The sequence below is a fragment of the Mustela lutreola genome, chromosome 1 (assembly GCF_030435805.1).
Source record: "Mustela lutreola isolate mMusLut2 chromosome 1, mMusLut2.pri, whole genome shotgun sequence".
In the NCBI taxonomy this organism is placed as follows: Eukaryota; Metazoa; Chordata; class Mammalia; order Carnivora; family Mustelidae; genus Mustela; species Mustela lutreola.
In genome coordinates this window covers 138,531,042-138,554,815 of record NC_081290.1, presented here as the reverse complement: position 1 = coordinate 138,554,815, position 23,774 = coordinate 138,531,042, and the positions used below count along the sequence as shown (strand labels likewise).

Below are 23,774 nucleotides of genomic sequence, written 5' to 3'. Positions count from 1 at the left end.
TCTGGGACTGAGGGTGTAGGTGGTATGACAGAGCCCTAATTAGTTGCTTAAAGCCTTGTAACACTGATTTTAAAAAATTTGTACTTGTAGTGCTTACTGTGGTAAAATACCTTTTAAAATTCTTACCTTAATGAAGTCTCTAAAGTTCATTTTCACTTTTGTTTCCTTTGCCTTTGGAGACATGTCTTAGAAGTTGCTGTGGCTGATGTTGAAGAGGTTACCGCCTATGTTCTCCTCTAGGATTTTGATAGATTCCTGCCTCACATTGAGGTCTTTTATCCATTTTGAGTTTATCTTTGTATATGGTGTGAGAGAATGGCCGGGTTTCATTCTTCTATACATAGCTGTCCAATTTTCCCAGCACCATTTATTGAAGAGTCTTTCTTCCACTGGATATTTTTTCCTGCTTTGTCGAAGATTATTTGACCACAGAGTTGCGGGTCCGTATCTGGACTCTCTACTCTGTTCCACTCGTCTATGTGTCTGTTTTTATGCCAGTACCATACTGTCTTGGTAATCACAGCTTCGTAGTAAAGCTTGAAATCAGGCAATGTGATGTCGTCAGTTTTGTTTTTATTTTTCAACATTTCCTTAGCAATTCGATGTCTCCTCTGGTTCCATACAAATTTTAGGAATGTTTGTTCCAGCACTCTGAAAAATGCCAGTGGAATTTTGATCAGGATGGCATTGAAAGTATACAGCACAGATATAGACAGATATAGACTATTGCTCTAGACAGCACAGACATTTTAACAATGTTTATTCTTTTGATCCATGAACATGGAATGTTTTTCCATCTTTTTGTGTCTTCTTCAATTTCTTTCATGAGTGTTCTGTAGTTCCTCGAGTACAGATACTTTACCTCTTTGGTTAGGTTTATTTCCAGATATCTTATGCTTCTTGGAGCTAGAGTAAATGGAATCAATTCTCTAATTTCCCTTTCTATATTTTCATTGTTAGAATAATTACACTGATACATATACATTGATACAAATGCATTGTTAGAATGTATAAGAAAGCAAATGATTTCTGTGTATTGATTTTGTATCCTGCCACATTACTGAATTGCTGTATGAGTTCTAGTAGTTGGGGTGGAGACTTTGGGCTTTCTATATAAAGTATCATGTCATCTGTGAATAGAGAGAGTTTGACTTCTTTGCCAATTTGAATACCTTTTATTTCTTTTTGTTTTCTGATTGCTGTTGCTAGTATTTCTAGTACTATGTTGAAGAACAGTGGTGAGAGTGGGCATCCTTGTCATGTTCCTGATCTCAAAGGGAAGGCTGTCAGCTTTTCCTTATTGAGAATGATATTCGCTGTGGGTTTTTCATAGGTTTTATGAAGTTGAGAAATGTTCCCTCTATCCCTATATTTTGAATAGTTTTAATCAGGAATGGATGCTGTATTTTGTCAAATGCTTTTTCTGCATCAATTGAGGGGACCATGTGGTTCTTCTCCTTTCTCTTATTGATTTGTTCTATCACATTGATTTGCGAATGTTGAACCACCCTTGCATGCCATGGATAAATCCCACCTGGTCTTGATGGATAATCTTTTTAATGTACTGTTGGATCATATTGGTTAGGATCTTGTTGAGAATCTTGGCATCCATATTCATCAGGAATATTGGTCAGAAATTCTCCTTTTTGGTGGGGTCTTTGCCTGGTTTGGGAATCAAGGTAATACTGAATTCATAGAAAGAGTCTGGAAGTTTTCTTTCTGTTTCTATTTTTTGAAACAGCTTCAGGAGAATAGGTATTATCTGTTTTTTTGGATGTTTTGTAGAATTCTCCACGGAATCCATCAGGTCCTGGACTCTTGTTTTTTGGGAGGTTTTTGGTCACTGCTTCAATCTCGTTACTAGATATTGTTCTATTTAGGCTGTCAATTTCTTCCTGATTCAGTTTTAGAAATTTATAGATTTCCAGGAATGCATCCATTTCATCTAGGTTGCTTAACTTACTGACATATAAATGTTGATAATAATTTCTGATGATTGTTTCTATTTTCTTGGTGTTAGTCGTGATCTCTGCCCCTTTCATTCATTATTTATTAATTTGGGTCCTTTCTCTTTTCTTTTGGATTAGTTTGGCCAGTGGTTTATTGTTCTTATTGATTCTTCTAAAGAACCAGCTTCTAGTTTCATTGATGTGTTCTGCTGTATCTCTAGTTTCTAACTCATTGAACTCTGCTCTAATCTTGATTATTTCCCTTCTTGGGCAGGTCGCTGGCTTAATTTGGGGTTGATTTTCCAGTAAAGAGTGTTGGTGTATTCAGGATTTTTTTGGTTTTTTGGAGTGAGGCTTGGATGGCTATATATTCCCCCACCCCAGGACTGCCTTTGCCATATCCCATAGGTTTTGGACTGATGTGTCTTCATTCTCATTGGTTTCCATGAATTGTTTAAGTTCTTCTCTGATTTCATGGTTGATCCAAACATTCTTGAGCAGGATTGTCTTTAGCTTCCAAGTGTTTGAATTCCTCCCAAAATTTTTCTTGTGGTTGAGTTTCAGTTCCAAAGCATTGTGAGAATAATCAGGGAATAATCTCAATCTTTTGGTATTGGTTGATCCCTGATTTGTGACCCAGTATGTGGTCTATCTTGGAGAAAATTCCATGTGTGCTCGAGAAGGATGAGTATTCTGTTGTTTTAGGGTAGAGAGTTCTGTATATATCTATGAGGTCCATCTGGTCCAATGTGTCATTCAAAGCTCTTGTTTCTTTATTGATTTTCTGCTTGGATGATCTATTACTGAGAGTGGCATGGTAAGAGCCCCTACAATTAATGTAGTCATATCAGTATGACTCTTTATTTTGGTTAACAGTTAACTTATGTAGTTGACTGCTCCCATATTGGGGGCATAAATATTTATAAATTGTTAGATATTCTTGATGGATAGACCCTTTAATAATGATGTAGTGTCCTTCTGTATCTCTGACTACTATCTTTAGCTTAAAATCTAATTTATCTGATGAGAGAATCACCACCCCAGCTTTCTTTTGAGGCCCGTTGGCATGTAAGATTGTTCTCCATCCCTTCACTTTCAGTCTGGATGTATCTTTAGGTTCCAAATATGTCTCTTGTAGACAACATATGGGTCCTGTCCTTTTATCCAGTCTGCAACCCTGGGCCATTTTTTGGGAACATTTAGGTTGTTTATGATGAGAGTGATTATTGAAAGATAAGTTTTTATTGATATCATGTTGCCTGTGAAGTCCTTGTTTCTACAGATTGTCTCTATAAATTTCTGTTCTATGTCACTCTTGGGTTCTTTTTTCTTTTATAGAATGCCCCTCAATATTTCTTGTAGTGCCACCTACTCTTTTAAACCTTGCTGGTCTTATCTCTCCAACCATTTTGAATGTCAGCCTTGCTGGATAGAGTATTCTTGGTTGCATGTTCTTCTTATTAGTATCCTGAATATATCTTGCCAGCCCTTTCTGGCTTTCCAGGTTTCTATGGACAGGGCTGATGTTATTCTGATAGTCTTTCCTCTGTACATAAGGCATATCTTCCCCCTAGCTGCCCTTAAGACCTTCTGTCTGAAATTATGATTCGTGAATTTCACAGTTAAGTATCTGAAAAGCTTCTGTACAGCAAAGGAAATAGTCAACAAAGCAAAGTGGCAACTCACGGAATGGGAGAAGATATTCACAAATGACACTACAGACAAAGGGCTGATATCCAAGATCTATAAAGAATTCCTCAACTGAATGCTCAAAAAACAGATAATCACATCAGAAATGGGCAGAAGGCATGAACAGACATTTCTCCAAAGAAGACATATAAATATTTAACAGACAAATGAGAAAATGTTTATTATCATTAGCCATCAGGGAGATTCAAATAAAACCACATTGAGACACCACCTTATACCAGTTAGAATGGCCAAAATTAGCAAGACAAGAAACAAGTGTTGGAGAGGATGTGAAGAAAGGGAACCCTCTTACACTGTTGGTGGGAATGTAAGTTGGTACTGCCACTTTGGAAAATAGTGCAGAGATTCCTCAAAAAATTAAAAATACAGCTACCCTATGACCCTATGACCCTACCCAAAGATACAAATGCAGTGAAAAGAAGGGCCAGATGTACCCCAGTGTTCATAGCAGCAGTGGCCACAGTTGCCAAACTGTGGAAAGAGCCAAGATGCCCTTCAACAGATGAATGGATAAAGAAGATATAGTCCATATATACAATGGAATATTATGCCTCCATCAGAAAGGATGAATACCCAACTTTTGTATCAACATGAATGGGACTGGAAGAGATTATGCTGAGTGAAATAAGTCAAGCAGAGAGAGTCAATTATCATATGGTTTCGCTTATTTGTGGAGCATAAGGAATAACATGGAGAACATGGGGAGATGGAGAGGAGAAGTGAGTTGGGGGAAATTGGAGGGGGAGACAAACCATGAGAGACTGTTGACTCTGAGAAACAAACTGAGGATTTTGGAGGGGAGTGGGGTGGGAGGTTGAGTAAGCTTGGTGGTGGGTATTATGGAAGGCACGTATTGCATGGAGCACTGGGTGTGGTGCATAAGCAATGAATCTTGGAACACTGAAAAAATAAAGTAAAAAATTAAGAAAATACATTGGACAAAATATAAATAGGATGAGAATAAAATGAAATCATTAAATATTTTAATTAAACAATAATAAATATACAAATACAAGATGTAACTCATACAAAATTTATAGGCTTAGAGCAAAATTTATAGGCTTATAATTATATCTTAGAAAAGATTAAAGGCTGAAAAAAATCAATGATTTAATTTTTCAGCTTAAGCTCAGAAAATAAAACAAATAGAAAATTTAATTAAAGGTAAATTTTACAAATATCGGGACAGAAAATGGGATATTACTACAGCTCTTACTTTGGACATTGAGAAGACTAAAAGAGGGTATTATGAATAATTTATGCCATTACATTTTGTTATTTGGACAAAATGGGCATATTCCTAGAAAATGCAACCTTCCAAAACTAACCAAGGAAGATATAAAAAGTCCTGTGTCTGGGATCTGTTAAGGAAATGTGGTCAGTGTTGTATGGAAGTGTTGAATCACTATACTGTACACTTGGAATTAATATTAAACTGGATGTTAACCACACTGGAATTTAAATAAAAAATTAAAAAAAAAGAAAAAGATGGTGTTGATTAAGTAGTGTGAAAGCAAAATTTTAAGTGAGTGTACTAGTTTTTATAAATACACATAGAAACAAAAAATGAATTTTACTTCAATTTCACAGATGAAAGAATGTAACAATTATATTATTGAATAAATAATTGACTAAATAATTTGAATGAATAATTGAATAAATAAGGTGACTACAGAATTATATTGCAGTGTTCTTTGCCACTCTTCCAAAGTTTTAGTATTCAAGGAAGGCATATAGATCTTTCTAAAAATCTATTTGGCTTTCCATTGTTCTTAATGATATCCCTGATGATTTAGGTTTTCCTTGATGATCTCCCTGAGGATTTTAACGATGCTTTACATGAGTATAACATGGACATTACAAAAGCCTTTGCCTCCTTCCTACTAAATGTTTCCAAATTGGCTGATATGAAACAGGAATATCAACTCCCATTGTCAAAAATAGGTAAGTATATCTTAGCTCCACTGTGGAACAATTTAAAGGAAAAAAAAAAAAAAGAATATTTTTTCCAGAGGAAGAGAAGAGCCTGGGAAGGATCAGTATGTCTTAAAAAAATCTGCTTTCCAAAGAAGGAAACTCTTGATTTTTAGAAGCCAAAAGGGCAATGGAGAATAAAAATAAAGAGTCATTTATAAACCATCTTGATTAAAGATTGCTTTGGGGGCAAGCCTGGAAAGTGCAGTAAGGACATTTATGAAATGAAGAGAATATGAGAGACCATTCTATCACTCATTTTCTTGAAGAAATATGTATAGACTTGGGAGATTACCTGGACCCAAACTCTGGTTCTGCTATTCTTAGAAGGGAGACTTTGGGCAAGATTCCATATTATTTCAATAATCCATATTCATGCCTCAATTTTCTCAAAAGTTATATAAAAAAGAGAATGGCATTACAAACCTAGTTTGGGTGAGATTTAAATAATTCAGTTAATATATGTGAATATCTTAAAACAATATCTAGCACATAGTAAACACATTAATCTTTGCTCTTATTTTTCATAAGCCATTGGATATAAATTGAGGGGAAAATGAACAGGAAAAGCTGACTTGGATAAAAGGAAAGGGTTGAGTCATGGGTAGCAATTTCCTAATTTTATTATACCCTAACATCTTCAATTGGAAAAAGAAAGCAGAGCCTATTACTTCCTGGGCCTATTAAAGTGAGAAGCAGCATGAACAAAAGTAAACAGTAACAGTGGATCATTGTGAGCATCTCAAAGGAAGCAAAATAGGAGTGCCTTCATTACAAATTAGAGTCACCTTTGGATGCACAATCTGGTGCTTTTTGAGAGCAGGATTAGAGGGGATGCCTGGGTGGCTCAGTTGGTTAAGCATCTGCCTTTCACTCAGGTTATGATCCCGGAGTTCAAGGATGGAGTCCCATGTTGGGCTCCCTGCTTAGTGTGGAGCCTGCTTCTCCCTCTGCCCCTCCTCCTGCTTGTGTGCATGTGCTCTCTCTCTCTCTCGAATACATAAATAAAATCTTTTAAAAAAAGAATGGGAATGGAAAAAATATTTCTTCTCATATGCCATTTCCAAACCCATTGACAGTGGCCTCTTGGGATACCCTCGCTGGAATGATTGTGAGGCCAGATCTAAGTTCGGTGGGAAAAAGCTTCAAGGTAATAACAATAATTCTGTGTTAAAAGAGAATGCAATTTAAAGGTAGTCTTTTATTACCTGTTGATCAAGGAACTAAAACATAATACCAAATTTCATAATATTGATAACATTAACAGCTAACATTTACTGAATTATGCTGTGCCAAGATGTGCAACTCTCTTAAAAAAAAGTATTTTATTTATTTTTCAGAGAGAGAGCACAAGCAGGGGCAGCTGAAGGCAGAGGGAGAAGCAGGCTCCCCACTAGGCCAGGAGTTCAATGTGGGACTTGATCCCAGGTCCCCGGGATCATGACCTGAGCCAAAGGCAGAGGCTTAACGTCGACTGAGCCACCCAGGTGCCCCATGCTACTCATGCTATGTGATATACTCATCCAGTCTGTCATAGGTCCTGGAAAGTTGAATTACTCCATTGTAGCATGGTCTAGAGAATGTGCATAAAGTGTAACAATTTGGCTGATTTTTTTTAAAAGCTAAACTATTCCAACTTATTGTGGCCAGATTTCACAGGAAAAGAATGTGAGGACTCTGAACTTGTGTCTCACTTGATGAACTGCAAAGAAGGAAGAGTAGCTATTTCTCCATTTGTTTGTCTCTCTGGGAACTCTGATGGTGATTTGCTTCAACCAAATACTCCAAACCATGTAAGTGGAAATGGGGTTTATACTTTAAAGAAGAATTGAATGCATGCTTCTATGCTGTTTAGAAAGAGTTCAAATTTCCCAAATTGAAAAAAAAAATCCAGGTGTATGAACAGAAATATCCAGAAAATGGTACTCTTGAGGCCAATATGATTTCAGTTTTTCAGTGTTGACATGAGGGACCCTCCTCCATTATACAGCATTCACAAGTATCACCACTTTTCTTCTGTCTTTGTGGTTTGACGCAAGTTTGTTGTGAAAAGAGCACATATAACTATCTTGAGGCCTTCCTGGTTTTGCTATAAATGTTATAAATCCCATATGTATTCTGGATCACTGATGTCCAAAATGGTGTACAAAGAACTAGACACATTGGGAATATGTTGGATAATTCACTGAATGTTGGAATAAACTTACAGAAATTTAATTTTTATTTTAACACAAAGTTTGAGAAAGAAAATAAGTTTTGTTATATTTGATGTTATGGTTTGACACTAGGGTTTGAACTCTATTCTAGCCCCAAATCAGATAGTCCTCTTATGTAAAATAGCCCAGTATCACTTAAAAGAATTTTGAAAAACTAAATAGACCTTTGTGAATTTTAAATGGACACCTACATTTTTGTCACAAGTTCTACTAATTTCTGATGATATAATTTCCAGCTTCAGATAAACTTTGATATGTTAAAATAAAGTTACCATATCATTTTTAATGTATAAAATGTAATCTGAATGCTGAGGCACTTGAATACTCATAATTATGAAGTTAAAAACAGTCAAGAATAAAGTTTCTAATGATTTAAAATTTGCTAAAGTTCTTTTCTCTTATATTTAGATTATACATTCTGCAACCTAATTTTACCTTAATGTAATATATTTTTAAACATTAAGCTACCCTGTCTATCACATTTCTTAGCTTAAATAGTATGCAATTTCAATTTAAACAAGAATGCAATTTCAGTAGTATACAACAGGTTATTTCCTGTTAATTGCAGAAACTTAAATATAATACAAATTTTGAGAAGTAATTACCAAAAATAAAATTAATGTTATATTAGAAATGTATTAATGGGATGGATGAAACTATTTCTTTTTAAATTAGTACAATAACTAAGAATGAATATTTACTTATTTTTAGAATGAAACAGTTCCAGCTTCAAATTTTAATTTGAATGTTGAGAAGCCTTATTCAAATAGAAAAGTAGCTCAGAATGGAACAACTTTTATAACAGTGATACACAATTCTTCTAATTCTTTCTGAGCTGTTTGTCCCAAATCACCTACCAGTCTATTATCACAAACATATTTTTAATGATCTCTTAATTAACAACTTAATTAGATCCACTGTAATTTTGCTGAATTCAAGTAATTGGAAACAACCTAATTTAAAAGAAAAAAAGTTATTTTTTTGCTTAGTCCTTAAGTCACCCATTTTCTTAATAGGAAAGCAATATGGCTCTTTGTTGCTACTCTGTACATTTTTAAACCCCAAGAACTTTGAGGAAGCTTTTTGTTTTATAAGATGAGAAAAAAATCATTCATGAAAAAAGAGATGAGAAAGGACTTTTTTAAAAAAATTGATAATGTACATGGTTTAAAAATTACTTAGAGACCACTGCTCCAGGTCTTTACACTCATGGGAGTTGTATCTTAACAGAATGTGGGAGAATGTGGAATTCTGAGATAGAAATAACAGAGGACTGAAATTAGCTTATAAGATCAATAATTTTATGAAGCTTGGGGTGCCTCGGTGGCTCGGTGGGTTAAAGCCTCTGCCTTAGGCTCAGGTCATGATCCCAGGGTCCCAGGATCGAGCCCTGCATCGGGCTCTCTGCTCAGTGGGGAACCTGCTTCCTCCTCTCTCTCTACCTGCCTCTCTGCCTACTTGTGATCTCTGTCTGTCAAATAAATAAAATCTTTAAAAAAAATTTTATGAAGCTTTTTCTCTGTATTTTATTTCTATAATTATAATTTCTTACGTAAGAAGTTTGTAGCTAATCACATTGAAAATAAGACATTAATTATTAAGTATTATAATTTCCCTTTTTTTTTTCTATTTTACAATTAATTCAACTTATGGATAGTAGGTCACATTAACTTTTGCTTCCCTTCCATGTGCACATTTTTCCATGGGGTTTTTGAGGAACACTAATACAGTTATAATATGATATAGTGTCTTCGTCTTATTGCCACATAGTCACCATCAATTAGAAGAGATCTTTAAGGTACAAAGCAGGAACTAATACAGACTTTTCACTGTTCCTGCTGGTGTGTTAGAAGAAGCAGGTTCTATATCATTTATTTTGAAGCATCCTGCGCAGATGAGTACGCCTTGATGGCGACATGTCCTTTGCCTTACCCAACTCACTTTATGCAATTTTACTTTACTAATGTAAGTTATAATCTCTCAAATCTTATTTTGCTTTTATTATTTGTTACATTTTAATGTAATGCTACATAGGTATTCATACAATCTTTAAATAACATATAGATAAGCTGTAAAGCATTAAACTAAAATGAAAACCCATGGACTCAGGACCCATGTACTCCTCCTCTATTTTACTCCCTTGTCTTTCCTCTTTCTCTAGGATACAAATTATCCTGAATTTTGTGTTTTTAATTCTCCTTTAAAAAACAGCATATTCCAAAGTTCCTTTTTCTATTTGCTGTTTTTGATTTTTATAGAAAGTAAAAGAATACTTACTCTAGTCTCCTGGATGTTGTTTTTTGCTTTTGTTTTGTTTTGCTCTTTGCACAAGATTCATTCATGTTGTCAGTTGAAGCTCTATTTTATTTTCACTGCTTCATAATATTTCAGAGTGTGGATATAAAACAAGCCATTGATCTAGTTTCCTCTTAAAAACTGTTTGTGTTTGTTTTTATTCTTTACTGTTACAAAAAGGGCTGCTACAAAAATCTAGTGCCCATGTGCAATAGTTTCCCTGGAATGTAAATATTCTGGATTTTTTAGGTCAAAGAGGTTTCTGGATCATAATGGAATAAGAACAAGAACTTATAGTGATAAAAGAACTTTTCATGCTACCACCAAATCATTTGAGAAAGTAGTTGTACTGATTAGTGTATTAGAGTAGTTCCTATTGACCCTGTATAGTTTTCATAAAATGACCAGACATGAAAGGCTATTGACTTGTTAACTTGCTATTCTTACTTTTTTTCTCTTTCCTTGTATCTCTCTCTCCCCTTCCTTTTTATTCTGGTGATTGGGTTCTTGCAGTTGTTAGAGTTGAATTCTTCTCTTGAGACACAGAAGGCACCAGATCTCTGATACTCGGTTTATAAGATATCTCTTATACCAATTAGGATAATGAAAAAATTAAAATTAGCTTTTCTTTCCAAGTGACTCTTGTTATTATTCTCATGGCTGGACAGTTGAAATTGCCGAGTACGCTGTGAGGCAATAATGTTCGTAGGTGGTACCAAGTCATTTTCTAGACTTGCTTAGGATAGCACCAACCCAGTGTGTATGAAAGACACCCTCTTACTTCATCATGAACAGTGTGCTTCAAAAAAGTTGAATAAAGAAAGGAACTATAAAGCACAATATAAGAAAGCATAAACTTTCTTTACACATAAATAACAAAAAGATTTGTGTTTCTTTAGGTCATTCTACGCACAATTGGTATCAATCACAATCAAGCTCCTGTGTTGTGGTCACAGATACTTGATAACCAAGGAAGAAGAATGCCACTTAATGCTTACGCACTTGATTTCTATAAACATGGTTCCTTGATAGGACTAGTCCAGGACAACAGGTATGTTTTATCTGTCTTCCCCTATCCACCCCCCCAATCTTTCAACTTCTATCTTTCTGTGTCCATGTCTGTACTCATGTCTGTGTCTCCATCTTTCTCTTTCATTTCTACCTCTACCTGTGGTTTACCAGCAAAATCTTAGAACTTAGGGTGACTCACTTGACCTAAAGATGTACCCTGCAGATATATTTTCATACTCTCACAGATGTGTTTTTATTTATTACTATCCTATTTATTGATTATAAGCTATTTAAAAAACTCACCATTAGCTGCAAGAAGTATATAAAAAGGTATATAACTCACACTTCTGAAGATTGAGCATAGGACAATTGTTTTAGCTCTTTGTCCTTGCCAAAGGACAAATCATTTTCAAAAACAGTAAGGAAGGGTATATCCTCTTGGATTTGCCTGAAAGTAGAGAAATTGGTCCAGGCACTGAGCACATAGATGTGATAGGGGCATTCTGTCACACTAATAAGTAATTCAGTAGAAAATTTGCATAAAATTTTGAGCAGTTTTTATTAAATTAAAGGATTTAAAACTTGGGACACTAGATAAATATTGATTTTTTAAAAATTTCATAGCTCACTGATGCAGATGTATTTTATTCCTTTTTAAAGTTTTTTATTTTAATCACCTTGTGTTCATTATGACAAGTGCACTCCTTAATCCCCATCATATATTTTACCCATCCCCCTCCCCCATCCCCTCTGGTAAACATGTGATTGTTCTCTATAGTTAAGAGTCCATGAGAGACTATGGACTCAGAAAAACAATCTGAGGGTTTTGAAGGGGCGGGGGGTCGGAGGTCGGGGTACCAGGTGGTGGGTATTACAGAGGGCACGGATTGCATGGAGCACTGGGTGTGGTGCAAAGATAATGAATACTGTTATGCTGGAAAAAAAAAAGAGTCCATTTCTTGGTTTGCCTCTCTCTCTTTCTCTTTGCTTGTTTGTTTTATTTTTAAATTACACAGTGAGTGAAATCCTTCAGTATTTATCTTTCTTTGGCCGACTTATTTCACTTAGCATTATACTCTCCTGCTTCATCCTTGTTATTGCAAATAGCAAGATTTCATTCTTTTTTATGGCTGAAATATATATATATATATATATAATTTCCATTTGTCAGTTGATGGACACTTGATAATGGACTGCTTCCATATCTTGGCTATTGTAAATAATCCTTCTATAACAAAGGGTGCATATAGCCCTTTGAATTAATTTTTTTTTATTCTTTGGATAAATACTCAGTAGTGTGATTGCTAGATAGTAGGGTAGTTCTAATTGTAACTTTTTGAGGAAACTCCATACAGTTTTTCATAGTGGATGAACCAGTCTTCACTCTACTAACAGTGCAGGAAGGTCATCCTTTATCCATGTCTTCATGAACACCTACTGGTGTTCTTGTGGGTTTTTTTTTTTTTTTTTATTTTAGTCATTCTGACAAGGATGAGGTGATATCTCATTGTAGTTTTGATTTGCATTTCCCTGATGGAAAGTAATGATGATCGTCTCCTCATGTGTCTGTGGGCTATCTGTATATCCTTCTTGGAGAAATGTCCATTCAGGTTTTCTGCCATTTTTTAAATGGACTATCTGCTTTTTGGGTGTTGAGTTTTATAAATTCTTTATATATTGTGCATAGAGTCCTTTATCAGATATCTTATTTGGAAATATCTTCTTCTATTCCCTAGGTTGTCTTTTAGTTTTGTTGATTATTTCCTTCACTGCAGAAGTTACTTTTTTTTTTTTTTTTTAAGTAGGGTCCACACCCAACACGAGGCTTGAACTCACAACCCTGAGATTAAGAGTCCCGTATTCTACCAACTGAGCCAGCCAGGTGCCCCTGAAGCTACTTATTTCATAGTCCAAATAGTTTGTTTGCTTTTGTTTTCCTTACCTCAGGGGATCTATCTAGAAAGAAGTTACTATATTCAATGTCAAAGAAGTTATTGCTTGTGTTCTCTTCTAGCATTTTTATGGTTTCAGGTTTCACATTTAGGTCTTTAATCCATTTTCTTTTAAAGATTTTATTTATTTATCAGAGAGAGAGGGAGACAGAGCGAGCACAGGCAGACAGAATGGCAGGCAGAGGCAGAGGGAGAAGCAGGCTCCCTGCCGAGCAAGGAGTCCGATGTGGGACGCTGGGATCATGACCTGAGCTGAAGGCAGCTGCTTAACCAACTGAGCCACCCAGGCGTCCCTTTAATCCATTTTTAATTTGGAATTACTTTTTTCTTCTTCTTCTTCTTCTAGTTGCTTTGGCTATTCAGGATCTCTTGTGGTTCATACAAATTTTAGGATTTTTATAGCTCCGTGAAAAATGCTGGTTGTATTTTGATAGGGATTTCATTGAATCTATAATTGCTCTGTGTAGTATAAACATTTTAACAATATTTGTTCTACCATTCCATGAGTATGGAATGTCTTTCCATTTCTTAGTGTCGTCTTTCATTTCTTTCATCAGCATTTTATAGTTTTCAGGGTACAGATCTTTCACCTTTTTGGTTAGGTTTATTCCCAGGTATCTTTTGTTTTTGATGCAATTGTAAATGGGATTGATTCCTTAATTTCTCTTTCTGCTGCTTCATTATTGATGTATAGAAATGCAACAGATTTCTGTACAATGATTTTGTATCCTATGACTGTACTGAATTCATATTTCAGTTCTAGCAGATTTTTAGTGGTCTTTCTGGTTTTCTATACATAGCATCATGTCATCTGCAAATAGTGAAATTTACTTCTTTACACAATTAGATGTCTTTTATTTGTTTTTGTTGTCTGATTACTGTGGCTATGACCTTAGGGAAAAACTCTCAGTTTGTTCCCAATGAGGATGATATTAGTTGTGGGTTTTTCATGTATGGCTTTTATTATATTGAGGTATGTTCCCTCTAAGCCTGTTTTGTTGAGGGTTTTTTTTTTTTTATCATGAATGCATGTTGTATTTTATCATATGCTTTTTTTGGCATCTATTGAAATGATCATATGGTTCTTAGCCTTTCTTGTATTTTGTGATATATCACATTGATTACTTTGTGAATATTGAACAACCACGCAACTCAGGAATAAATCCCAGTTGATCAAGATAAATGAGTTTTTAAATGTATTGTTGGAGTTAGTTTGCCAGTATTTTGTTGAAGATATTTGCATTTACATTCATCAGAGATATTGGCCTGTAGGTCTCTTTTTTGTAGTGTCTTTATCTGGTTTTGGTATCAGGGCAATGCTGGCCTCACAGAATGAATTTGGAAATTTTCCTTCCTCTTCTATGTTTTGGAATAGTTTGAGAAGAGTAGTAATTAACTCTTTGGTAAGTGTTTGGGACAATTTGCCTGTGAAGCCATCTGGTCTTAGAATTTTGTTTTGGGGGAGTTTTTTTATTACTAATTTAATTTCTTTACTGGTATTCAGTCAGTTCAAATTTTCTATTTCTTCCTGTTTCAGTTTTGGTAGGTTTTATGTTTCTAGGAATTTAGTTATTTTTTCCAGGTTGTCTAATTTGTTGACATATAGTTTTTTACAATATTCTCTTAGAATTGTTTGTATTTCTGTTGGTGTTGGTAGTTACTTCTCCATTCTAATTTATGATTAGAGGTTTATCAGTTTTATTGATTTTTTTCAAAAAGCCACCTTCTGGTTACATTGATCTGTTCTATTGTTTGTTTGTTTAGTTCTTACATCACTTATTTCTACTCTAATCTTCATTTATTTCTTTCCTTCTGCTGGTTTTAGGTTTTGTTTGTTATTTTTAACTCTTTTGGGTGTAAGATTAGATTTTTTTTATTTGAGAGTTTTTTTTTACTTATTGAGGTGGGATTGTATTGCTATAAATATTCCTCTTAGAACCACTTTTGCTGCATCCCAAAGATTTTGGACCATTGTGTTTTCATTTTTATTTGTTTCCATATATATATATTTAAAGATTTTATTTATTTATTTATTTGGCAGAGAGAGAGATCACAAGTAGGCAGAGAGAGAGGAGGAAGTTGGCTCCCTGCTGAGCAGAGAGCCCGATGCGGGACTAGATCCCAGGACCCTGAGATATTGACCTGAGCTGAAGGCAGAGGCTTAACCCACTGAGCCACCCAGGTGCCCCCATATATCTTTTTAATTTATTCTTTGAGCTCCTCGTTTACCCATTCAATTCATTGTGTTGTAGCATGTTATTTAACCTTCATGTATTTGTGGTTCTTCCAGATTTTTTCTTGTGACTGACTTCTAGTTTTCTTTTTTTTTTTTTTAAGATTATGTATTTATTTATCTGACAGAGAGAGAGTATCACAAGTAGTGAGAGTATCACAAGTAGGCAGAGAGGCAGGCAGAGAGAGAGGGGGAAGCAGGATCTCTGCTGAACAGAGAGTCCCATGTGGGGCTCGATCCCACGATGCTGAGATCATGACCTGAGCTGAAGGCAGAGGCTTAACCCACTGACTCACCCAGGTGCCCCTGATTTCTAGTTTCTCGAGGTTGTGGTCAGAAAGGATGTATGGTGTGGTTTTGATCTTTCTGAATCCTTGAGGCTTGTTTCGTGGCCTAATATGTCATCTATTCTGGAGACTGTTCCATGTGTACTTGAAAATAATGTGTATTCTACTGTTTTAAGGTGGAATGTTCTGAATATATCTGTTAAATTCGTCTGGTTCAGTGTGTCATTCAAAGTCACTGTTTCCTTGTTGATTTTCTGTTTAGATGATCTGGCCATTGATGTAAGTGTGATGTTAAAGTCCCCCACTATCTTTGTGTTATTATCCATTAGTTCCTTTATACTTGTTATTAACTGTTTTACATATTTAGGTGCTCTCATGTTGGGTGCCTAAATATTTACAATTGTTATATCTTCTTGTTGGATTCTCCCCTTTATGATTATATAGTGCCTTTCTTTGTCTTTTGTTACCATCTGCTTTAAAATCTAATTTGTCCAATATAAGTATTGCTAGTCTGGCTTTCTTTTGACAGCCATATGCATGATAAATATTTATTCATCCCCTCACTTTCAATCTGTGAGTGTCTTCAGGGCTACAATGCTCTTATAGGCAGCATATAGATATCTTTTTTTTTCTTTTAATCCATTCTGCCACCCTGTATCTTTTGATTCAAGTGTTTTGTCCATTTTCATACAATGTAATTATTGGTGGATATATACATTTATTGCTGTTTCATTACTTGTTTTGTGGTTGTTCCTAAAGATTTTCTCTGATCCTTTCTTGTCTTTCTCTCTTTCATGGTTTGCTGGTTTTCTTTAGTGATATATTTGGATTTCTTTTCTTTATTTTTGCATGTTTATTAGTTGTTTTTGATTTTTGGTTACCATTAGGTTACATCCTCTGCATTTTTAACTGTTGGTCTATATTAAGCTGGTGGTCATTTAGGTTTGAACCATTCCTTACTCCTCTCCTCCCCATGTTTTAGATATAAGATACCTTCTTTTACATACTTCTATTTTGTGAGTACCTTGGGTGGTCTTTTACAAAAAGAATTCATTTTTACTGTTTTTGTGTTTCCTACCTTCATACTGTCACTTTTGGTCTCTCATTTCCACTCAAAGAGTCTCCTTTAATATTTCTTGGAGGGCTAGTGTGTTGGTCATGAACTGCTCTAAAAAAAAATTTTTTTTTTTTTTTTTGGCCTGGGAAACTCTTTATCTCTTCTATTCTGAATGATAGAATTGCTGGACAGAGCATTCTTGGCTGTATATTTTTCCCATTCAGCACTTTAAATATGTCAGAACGGATGTATGGTGTGGTTTTGATCTTTCTGAATCCTTTTTTCTTTTGCTTGGAAAATTTCTGCTAAAAAAGCCTCTAATAGCCTTATGGAGTTTCTCTTGTAGGTAACTGCCTTATTTTGTCTTGCTGATCTTAATTTTTTTTCTTTATCACTATATTTTGCCATTTAAATTATGTCTTGGTGTGGATCTGCTTTTGTTGATTTTATTGGGAGTTTTCTGTGCCCCTTGGATATGGATATCTTTTTCCTTTCCCTGTTAGGAAAGTTTTCATCTATTATTCTTCAAATAAATTTTCTGTCCCCTTTTCTTACTCTTCTTCCTCTAGGACTTTTATAATGTGAATTTTTAAGTAAGGATTTTATTTACTTATTTGAGACAGTGAGAGAGAGAATGTGCACATGTAGAGGGGATGGAGAGAGGAAGAAGCAGCCTCCCCACTGATCAGGGAGCCTGATGTGGGGCTTAATCCCAGGACCCTGAGATTGTGATCTGAGCTGAAGACAGACACTTAACTGACTGACCCACCCAGGTGCCCCTATAATGTAAATGTTACTACATTTTATAGAGTCACTGCGTTCCCTAAGTCTTTTCTTATTTTGCATAATTCCTTTATTTTTGTTCAGCTTGGTTACTTTCTATTACCATGAGTTCTAGGTCATTAATTTGTTCCACTGATTTTCCATCCTGCTGTTCATTCCATTAAGTGTGTTTGTCATTTCATTTACTGAGCCCTTTATTCCTGGTATATTATTCCTTATCTCTGTGTTAAGGTTCTCACTCATGTCTTCCATTCTTAAGTCCAGTGAGTATCTTTATAATCATTACTTTAAATTCTGTTTCACTGAGATCCCTGGCCATGGCCTTATCCTGTTCTTTCATTTGGGACAAATTCCTCTGTCTTCTCATTTTGTCTGTCTCTGTGTCAGCTACCATGTGTTAGGAAAGTCAGGTACCTCTGCTGTTTTTGAAGGTAATGGTCTTATATAGAACTCATTGTTGGGAGTTGCAGTCTGGGAGGTGTTTGAGCTGGTCTCTCCTCAGGGGGTCCACAGTGCTGGGACTGAGGCAAGCATAACTTGGAAGGGTGGATACACCAGAGCATGGCAGGTACCAAGCTTGGCATAAACAAGTTAGGTGCTGACCGTTCCTGTGCTAGTTGTGGTGGGGGAGGGAAGTGGTGCTGGTCAGTGTCTTTGTTCACAGAGAGGTCTTTTGTGAACACTACCTCTCTGGGACATTTTCCAAGAAGAACAAATAACCTCCCAGAGCACTGTATGCCATAGGCACCCTTCAATTGCTATTTCCACACTATACATTCGTGGGTTGTTTGCCCTGCCTTTTCTCCAAAAGCAGTCCTGATACCCCTGGGCTATATCCAAGCCAAGCCCACTGACCTTTAAAATTCTAGCCTTTAAGCCTCATTGGTTGCAAGAACTCATGATATTCAGCCCCTCTCATTTTCCAAGCCAGTTGCTATGGTGAATCATCTTCCCTTTATGCTCCACTGTGTGCTAGTCTGTCTTTACCCTGCTCCACCTCTAAGGCTCCCATCCCACTGCAATGGGCAGTTCCCTCCCAGACCACATCTCTGCAGTTCCTACTTTCTTCAATGTAGTTTTTTTTTAATCTACCTTCAGTTGTGGACTTTGTTCTGTCTGTTTGATTTCTGGGGTATTTAGGATACTTTGTTAGTTATATCGTTGTGTTCATGGGATGAAGCAAGCCTAGGGTCTTCCTAGGCATTTCTGATCATTTTTAAAAATATAACTCATTATTGTGAATTAAGTTGTGACATTAGTAAAAAATTCATTTGATTCTTCCATTTTGATTCTCCAGCTCCCATTCGCTCTCCTGAACTTAACTTTTAGATTTCTTTTGAGATGGTCAGTCTTCTATGTGTATTGATTATGTGTGGTTGTAATACTTATGATTTTTTGAATTCAGAATCATCATTCCTGTTGATTGAATCATCATCTGTGTGGCAAAAAGTTTCTAGTAAATATGTCATGACAGACAAAAGTAATTTATTATTGATAAATCCAGCATTTCAGTATGACATAAGTTCTTTAATGTTTTTATACTATTAAATTTCAAAATCATATTTTGTTTAGGATAAATGAAGGAGCTGCTTATCAGTTGTTGAAAGATTTTGCACTCACCATTAAATCTATCAGGTATGTTATGCATTTTAAATATTGATTTCAAATTTTCCAAAAATTTAATGGTAATTTGAAAAATGTTGACCTTATACTTAAAAATGCCCTTGAGCTTCTTAGGTGTCACACATTTCAATTCCCCAAACACTTTACAGAGCTTCTTTTCAACACCCTGTTGCATTGGTTCTATAATAGAATTAATTCCAAAGCCCATTTGACATAAGGTTTTATTCAGACCAGAACCTCAGCCTCAAGCACTGCATAACAACAGGACAATATTCAAAAGCCTCAAGAATTCCTAGATCCTAGTATTCTCAGTTTTCACAACCAGCGTTTGTCAGATACATGATACTTCAGAAGATCCCTTAGGGCTCCATGGATTCCCTGGTTTATATCAACTTACGTATTCTAGACTTTCTTGCTTTATTTTATATAGCGTTTTTTTTTTTCCAGGCTTTATCTGACTCTGGTCTCTCATGCTGGCTTCCTGTTTCCATCTTTAGCAGAGTACAGTGGGGATTCAAACAACTCTAAACTTTCTATGGATATACCCATCCTAAGGGTTTATTACAAGGTCCACCCTCAGGCCCATCTAGTGTTGCCTGGTTAAATAAACATCTTCTTAAAGCTTCCTGTTTGTGTGCACTTCAATATTTTATGGGTTTTCCCTTTTATATCACGTACTTTAAAAAATTAAATATCTTCACATATATGTATACATGCAATTAGCCATGAATCTCTTTATGAATTTCTTGCTAATCAGGTCACTGGCTTTTAATTTTTTGATTTGAGATTAATTAGACCTGTTTGGATGTTTTATACAAAGAATGAGACTTTGGGGATGCTAGAACAAAGGAAGCTGCTCTAGATATTTTCTTGAGTATATCCAGACAGTGTATTTCTTGAGTGGTTCATGGTTATTCAAGAGTATCCCAGGAAACACCGGAGACTTTGTAACCATCTCAAAATCTCATCCTAGAAATATCATTCATTCATCTGAAAAGTATTGAATGTTGTTGGTTTGAGACATACTTCTAGGTATTTGATATGTAGTGAATCAGTAAATCTTTTCCTGCTTTAAATGTAATCTTACAGTGTAGTGTGAAGAAACTGACTTGTAGCTACTAAAAAGGCATAAGTGCTAGGATGACAGATAATGAGGCAACCTTGGATTCAGAGAAGGACTTTCAAATGAAGTAATTTTTTCACTAAGTCTTAAAGGATCTTAAGGGATAGGACAGAGGAAATAGTGTTTTCAAAGTACAGAAATGAAAAATGGTCTGATATGTCAGGGATAGGCTTCAATCTCACTCAAGTGGCATGGGGAATATGGGAGATGTGATAGAAATGGGGAAGATACGGAGTTGCTTAAAGCAGCTTTAAAGGCAATTAGGATATGTATTGGAAAGGGTCTTAAGTCTCATATTATGGAGTGGTCTTAATATTATGAATAATGTGTAGACAGTGTATAGGCATGGGTATGATATGGATCTGTGGTTTATATATGTGAGAGAGATGTATAAGGTTTATCTGTTTATATATGTGACGGAGACTCAAAGGCTATAAGAGCCATGCAAGTGAGAGTGAGTCTGAATTAAGGAAAGAGAAGTAGTGATGTAAAGGAGTAGTTAGAGAAATACTTATAGGATAGAATTCAGAGAAAGTTTCAATAAAGTTCATGTGGTTGGTGATGATAATAAGTTTCTACCTTAGTTAAGGATACCTAAGAAATATAGAAGTGAGGATGAAGTTTGAGGAGGACTAAGAACCAAAAATAATGAGTTAGAATTTATACATGTTCCATAATATCTGTGGGGTATAATTCAAGAGGAAATGGTCAGTGTCATAATTATAAGTCTATGATTAGGAGTATATTCAGTGTTATAGATACAGATCTGGTCATTCTTTGTGGTAGGTCAGTGAAGACACTAGGAAAAATTCTGGAACTCTAGTGCAACCAAGGTAGATAAGGAATTACAAAAGGCTGATAAAATATCAGATGCCGATTGTGGTCAGTACTTTTATCAGCCCATCTGCACTGTTCATTCTTGGATTTCCTCTCTCCTTTCTTTTCACTTGCTTATACATTTCTTGTTGCTGCTGTAACAAATTACCACAAACTCAGTGGTTTGAACCAACACAAATTTATTATCTTATAGTTCTGGAAGCCTGGTGTCCCAAACAAGTCTAACTGCATTAAAATCAAGATGTTGGCAAAGCTAATTTCTTTCTGGAGACTTGAGGACCATCTGTTTTATTGTCTTTTCTAGCTTCTAGATGCTGCTGGCATTATTTTGCTTATGATCTCCTTTCATCTTCAAGGCCAGCAATAGTGGTGACTTACATTTGCATTACTCTGAGATGAACTCTCTCCTGTCTCCCTCTCACAAAAATCTTTTAGACTATATTGGGCCCAGCCAGATAATGCAGAATTATTTTTCTATCACAAAGTCAGCTGATGAGCAACTTGAATTCCATCTGCAAACTTAATTCTCTTTGCTGTGTAAGCTAACATAGTCCTAGATTTTTGAGTATTAGAAAACACAAATAAAGGTCACTCTTCTGTTTATTCCACCCTGTTTTTTTAAAAAAACTTTCTCACATATCTAGGAAAAGGAAGTAATATTTTGCTCTTCATAGAGGTACTTGCTTATGGAGTTCAGTATATACTGGACATGATAGTCAAAAAAAACCAAAAACAAACAAAACAAAAAATACAAAATAGCCTCCAACGACATGCGTGGCAAGAAGGAAGGGACTTTGTTTTGCTGTTGTTGAAAGGAGAAGTGATAAGTTTACGTGGAATTTGGTGGCCTTTAAAATTCTCTTGGTAACTGACATGAAGAAGAGCTGCATGGGGATTGTTTTGTTATCTTCATTTTGTTTTTTTTACACACTTTTTTTTAGATCAAAATATTTCTTATCAGTATTCTTCATATTTTGCTAACATTTCATCATCTAGTAGGATTTACTTAATTCTTCCCGCCTGGGGGAAAGTACTTCTTATAATACTGACTCTCACTAATATATGTGTTCTCTCTGTGTATGTGTGTGTGTGTGTGTGTGTGTGTGTGTATTTCCATTTACAGTGTTTCCTTGCGTGAACTATGTGACAATGAAGATGACAACGTGGTCTTAGCATTTGAACAATTGAGTAACACCTTCTCTGAAAAACTTGAAGGAGTTTAAAAATAAAGACTATCCAGACCACTTAAAATATTGCCACTGACATTTTTAAGTCATATTTTGTGATCTGTATACTAATCAGAAATATATACCTGATGAAGTGGAAAGGACAAACAACTTGGGAGTCTGAATTGTGATCAAACCTGCCATGTTCTCTCACGAGTACCCTTGGACAAGTTTTTTAATATCTTTGGAGTCTTAGCTTCTGTATATAATTGAATAATAATGCCTATGTTTCAGCTGGTTTGTGGACTGATTGAAAAAATGCAAAGATTTTTTATGTGATTAAAGAACAATTTTTACTCTGTGAAGCCTAAGCAAATATTACATTCTCAGCACTTTTCTCCTGGATGTTATAATTTGTAAAAGTCTATCAAGGGTAGAATATAATCCATATCCTGAAGTTGAAATATGTTTTCTATATTAACTTAAATGTGATTATCTGATTTTGATAAATGGTTTTTAAAAATGACAACTTCTAGTAAACTTGAATTACTTTTTAAAAAAATATAAATGGGAGTTTTGGCATAAATCCTATGATGCTCTAAGGTAACATATAGCTGGTGATTTGCATTGATTTTAATTGTATGTAAATGATTGAAAACGCAAAGGAATAAATGGATATAAATAATTTTCCATTTGTCTCTTTGTGTAAGGTCTATACATCTTTCTGTCCATTTGCACATACTTATGCATTTTATATGTAATAAATAGTTTATGTCTAATAGCTTTCCCTTCCTAGTCTAAGCCTCAGATCACAGTTTTGGAATCTATTTTAGACCCTAAAATTGAGCAGAACATTTTATCCTCAGAGAAATCTCTCTCCTTCTATCTAGGTGTCCTACTGAAGGTGATTTTTGTATGACATTATTTATACATAATATTACATTGGCTTAGAAAAACACCCATGGTTCATTTTGTCTGGAGATAAAAGAATATTCTGTTATCTGGAACTGAGCCATTATTGTATGTACCATGTTAGGGGAGTCTAGTTAGGGGAATCTAGTTTTTTCAGAGTAAACCCTTTTATACCCCTGCCCCCAACTTTAACCTCCACCAACCTCTAGATGTTCTCTATTTCTGTAATATTGTCATTTCAAGATCTAAATAAATGGAATTATACAGTACCTAGCCTTCTGAGATTTTTCCTTTCACATAGCATAATTCCATCAAGATTAATCCAGGTTTTTACATATACCAGTAGTGTGTCCCTTTTTATTGTTGAATAATATTCCACAGTATGGTTGCACCACAGTTTGTTTAACCATTCAACACAGGGAAGGACATTGGGCTGTTTATAACTTTTGGCTGTTACAAGTAAAGCTGCTATTAATATTTATGTTTCTTCTGGGATATATATAGAGCTTCTTTTTGACCCTTGCTGACACCAGGGGAGAGGGAAACAGGGATGATTCACACTGCTGTTGTTTTAGGGTGAGGATGGAAGCTCAGCTGTCACAGGGAATGTATGTAGGACAGTATTGATTAGTGTGGCTTTGCACCA

General features: G+C 35.3%; 1 protein-coding gene across 6 annotated transcripts in view; it reads left to right on the top strand.

Annotated features, from left to right (window-relative positions):
* DDX60 (DExD/H-box helicase 60) overlaps window positions 1-23,397 on the top strand; it is a 111,109-nt gene extending 87,712 nt beyond the window's left edge. For 5 of the 6 annotated variants that reach the window (XM_059174825.1, XM_059174816.1, XM_059174807.1 and 2 more), the window contains 5 exons: window positions 5,456-5,603; window positions 7,284-7,426; window positions 11,044-11,195; window positions 19,040-19,102; window positions 19,538-19,711. In XM_059174825.1, the coding sequence (XP_059030808.1) occupies window positions 5,456-5,603; window positions 7,284-7,426; window positions 11,044-11,195; window positions 19,040-19,102; window positions 19,538-19,694 (663 nt within the window). In that variant the 3' untranslated portion in view covers window positions 19,695-19,711. Of the gene's footprint in view, window positions 1-5,455; window positions 5,604-7,283; window positions 7,427-11,043; window positions 11,196-19,039; window positions 19,103-19,537; window positions 19,712-22,173 lie in introns of those variants that run through there. The other variant, XM_059174832.1, reaches the window with a different exon arrangement.
* The last annotated feature ends 377 nt before the right edge of the window (window positions 23,398-23,774 follow it).